The sequence below is a fragment of the Egretta garzetta genome, unplaced genomic scaffold, assembly GCF_000687185.1.
Source record: "Egretta garzetta isolate BGI_Z169 unplaced genomic scaffold, ASM68718v1 scaffold7, whole genome shotgun sequence".
Lineage (NCBI taxonomy): Eukaryota > Metazoa > Chordata > Aves > Pelecaniformes > Ardeidae > Egretta > Egretta garzetta.
Window position 1 is genome coordinate 4,770,655 of NW_009260350.1, and position 3,544 is coordinate 4,774,198.

Genomic DNA, 3,544 nt, shown 5'->3' on the forward strand with positions numbered 1-3,544 from the left:
GGCGTGCCCTGACCCCCTGCCCGTCCCCGTCCCGGTGGCAGGGCTGAAGCAGGAGCTCTTCCACCGGCACAAGGAGGCCCAGCAGTGCTGCAGGCCCCACAATCTGCCGCTCCTCCGTGCCGCCCAGCAGCGGGAGATGGAGGTAAGGGGGGGCCGGCTGGCGCGGGGGTGCGCTCCCTTCCCCGGGGGGTGATGACCCCTTTGCTGCAGGACCCCTCCTGCAGGGCAGGGGCATGGCAGCATCTGCAGAGGGTTCAACCAGTCGCCCCCCTGCAGCCCGGGGAGCCGCCAGCCAGCCTGGCATCCTGCTAGCACAGCCCCGGGTTCCCCCCCAACTTGGGGTCCCCTCCTCTTGCTCTGCCCTTTGTCCCCCCCCAAAAGTGGGGGGCCCAGGCTCTTGCCACCCAGGATAGCCATGGGCCAGGCACCATCTGGGAACTGTGGAAGTTCAGGAGCTTCAAAAGAGCGATGCCCTCCGCAGTGCTTTAATGAGTCTTCTTTATGAGGTGGGCTGAAGCCTTTATGCAGACAGAAAACGTGGAGAGGGTGCGTGAAATCTGCGTTAGGCCGTAGCAAGTAGAAAGCAGAGAACACTCAAAACAGTCAACTTTTACTTAGTAGCACCGATAAAGAGGAAACTGCCTTGAGGTCGGTAAGCACAGAAATCGTTTCTTCCAGCATCCCAAGGCATTTGGAGAAAGGCACTTGAGCATGTTCAGTCCCAGAGGACTTATCGCTGTATCAGTGATAAGATAGGGGCAGTTTTATAAGGTAAAGGGAATTGCAAGCAGCTAGTTATGTTAATCAACAGAGCTCAAATGTAGAGGGGAAATTCCTTTGCTCCACGTAAGGCGAAGGGATAACTGTTTCAGTACAGGCTCTTTCCTGACCTTGGCCTTGCTGTCAGATCTTTCGGTGTTTCCACGTCCCTCGTTTCCTACTGAGGCAACTGAAGCCAGGCTGGACCCCTGTTAGCTGTCCCCGTTCCTCCTGTCTCGGAGAAACTTGTACTTACATCCAGGAACAACCCACGCCGCCTGTTTCACGGCATTTCCAGTGTTGGCTTCGCGCATTCAGTAGACCATATCTGTGTCGTCTCTCCGTGATGTGCAGCTCCTTCCTACTTCCCTCTGCCTTCCCCCGGCCTCTCCCTCCCGTTTTCCAGGTGCCGTTAGAGTTACTTCGGCCCTTTTCTATGCTCTGATATTTCTGCTGTTGAGCATTTTGGGAACAGGTCAGTCGTGGTAGTGACAATTGGCAAGTGTCTGATCGGAGCCGCCCTCTGTGGTTAAAGGGTTCAAGGACCAGCGCCTGTGAGAAAGGTCAGCACTGGACTCCCTGGAGGAGTAATACACGATGTAGATTTTAGCTGTCTGGGTTCCTCATGGAACCCATAGCATTTAAAAAAAGCTTTGCCCATCATATGGGGTCACCGGCCACCAGAGCTGAAGCAAAAGCTTGTGTTTAAGCCTTATTTTTCTCCAAGATTTTGGCACTTTTCTGTAGCCCAGAATCAGGTGCCAACGCTAAACAGGACCTGGGCATTTAAATCTGGGTGGGTTTTTTTTCAAACCCAAGGAAAGTCACTCCTCTGGCAGAGTAAGTGGAGGAGAGGGTGGTCTGCTGCCACCTCCTTCCCCCAGGGCAGCTGGGAGGAGGGAAGGTCTTTGGGGAACAGGGATGTGAATCCTTCCTATCTCCCACAGAGTGTGAACCTCTAGGCTGAAGGACCGCGCTTCCTGAAGCTCATTAGCATCCCACAGTGGAGGCAACAATTAGTCCTTTCCTTGCGTTGAGGCTTAAGTTGTCTTGAATTTCTTCACGTTTATTCTGATAAGGTCCTGCCCCAAGTGTGTTCTGTGGGGCAGCTGATGGAGCGGGGCCAAAGGAGGGCTACAAAAATGATCCGAGGGCTGGAGCACCTCTGCTACGAGGCCAGGCTGGGAGAGTTGGGGTTGTTCAGCCTGGAGAAGAGAAGGCTGCTGGCAGACCTCATTGCAGCTGTTCAGGGCTTAAAGGGAGCCTATAGGGAAGATGGGGATAAACTTTTTAGCAGGGCCAGCTGTGACAGGACAAGGGGTGATGGTTTTAAACTAAACCAGGGTAGGTTTAGACTGGATCTAAGGAAGAAATTCCTTACAATGAGGGTGGTGAAACACTGGCAGGGGTTGCCCAGAGAAGTGGTGGAGGCCCCGTCCCTGGGAACATTTCAGGCCAGGTTGGACGGGGCTGTGGGCAACCTGATCTGGTTAAAGGTGTCCCTGCTCCTGCAGGGGGATTGGACTGGATGGCCTCTACAGGTCCCTTCCAACCCAAAGCAGTCCATGATTCTATGATGATCTTTTGGTGGATCGCCGTCCTGCATCCTCCTTCATAGCGTGGAGTTCAGCCAAGTGTTCCCAAACCTCTGGATGTAATTAAAAACATAAGAGGCTAATGGACTGCTGTTCATCCAAGAAAGGTTACATGAGGTAGCTCCAGCTCTGTGTAAGTAATAATTAGTCTTCGTTTAGGTCGGGCCTTCTGCAGACAGCCACTGATAATGTCCATGCTGGAGACAGACCTCAGCTCTTTTCCAGACTCTTCAGGTCCGAGACCTCTGTCATTCAAATTCTGGGTGTTCCCCTGGGCAGCAGGGGGAAGATCCGGTGCCCAGGCTCTCGGCTCCCCGCTTGGGCGGATCCGCCCGGGTCTCTCAAACCACCGGCCGCTGGTGTAGGAAATCCCAGGCTTGTGACCTCTCCGTCCTGTGCGGAGGGATGCTTGCCCCCACGGGTGCTTCCAGCTGGGCCCCTGCCTCCATGTACTGCATTGCAGAGGGGCGGCGTTGCACGAGTAAAATGTTGGAACTTGTGCCGTTTATTTCTTGCAAGAGAAGGAGCCTTCCTGTGTATGTAGGTGGGATTTTATGCTTCTCAACTTGCCCCGTGGCTTGCAAAAGGAGCCCTGTGGCTCGGTGCAGCCCAGTGAGGTTGTATTGCCTCGCCTCTGCACACGCATGGCTTTTTATTTGAGCTGGGCTCTCCTTGTCCCCTGCGATCCATCTGCTCTCCTCTCCCCTCTCCGGCGGAGTTTCTGGTGGGTTGAGGTTTCCTCCAGCAGTGCCCCTCTCCGTGGCCAGCGGAGCATGCGAGGGCCCCTGGAATGTGCCCGCCACTCCCCACTCCCAGCCTGCCTCAGACGTCGCCCGTGGTCGCCCTGCGCCATCTGAGGTTCCTCTGCTGAGGCCGAGGTGTCAGCGGGGCAGGAGGGGATGGGTTCTCCTGGTTGGGGCTATTGCGCAAAGTCCGGTAACATTCTCGGTCTGCCAAAAATGCAGCCCCGGAACACTGGGGGCCAAGCAAGACTTCAGCATGCTGTGATCAGTACAAGATAACCTGGCTTTCCAGTTACAATGATAGGGTTATTGAGGAGGTCGGCTCCTTAAGCAGATAAATGGGATCTGGGTGTGATTTACAGCTCCCGCTCTGTCAGTGTCCAGGGAACACAGAGGCTTGGGGGGGCATCCAAGCTGGCGCCCCGATGAGCTTCGGTGGCCCGTGTT

At 55.3% G+C, this 3,544-nt stretch overlaps 1 protein-coding gene across 1 annotated transcript in view; it reads left to right on the plus strand.

Annotated features, from left to right (window-relative positions):
• Positions 1-4: 4 nt before the first annotated feature.
• Positions 5-3,544, plus strand: part of LOC104129950 (protein DGCR6) — a gene marked incomplete at its 5' end in the record, with an annotated part of 7,815 nt that continues 4,275 nt past the window's right edge. The window contains one exon of the mRNA XM_035898386.1: positions 5-142. Within this exon, the coding sequence (XP_035754279.1) occupies positions 5-142 (138 nt within the window). The remainder of the gene's footprint in view (positions 143-3,544) is intronic.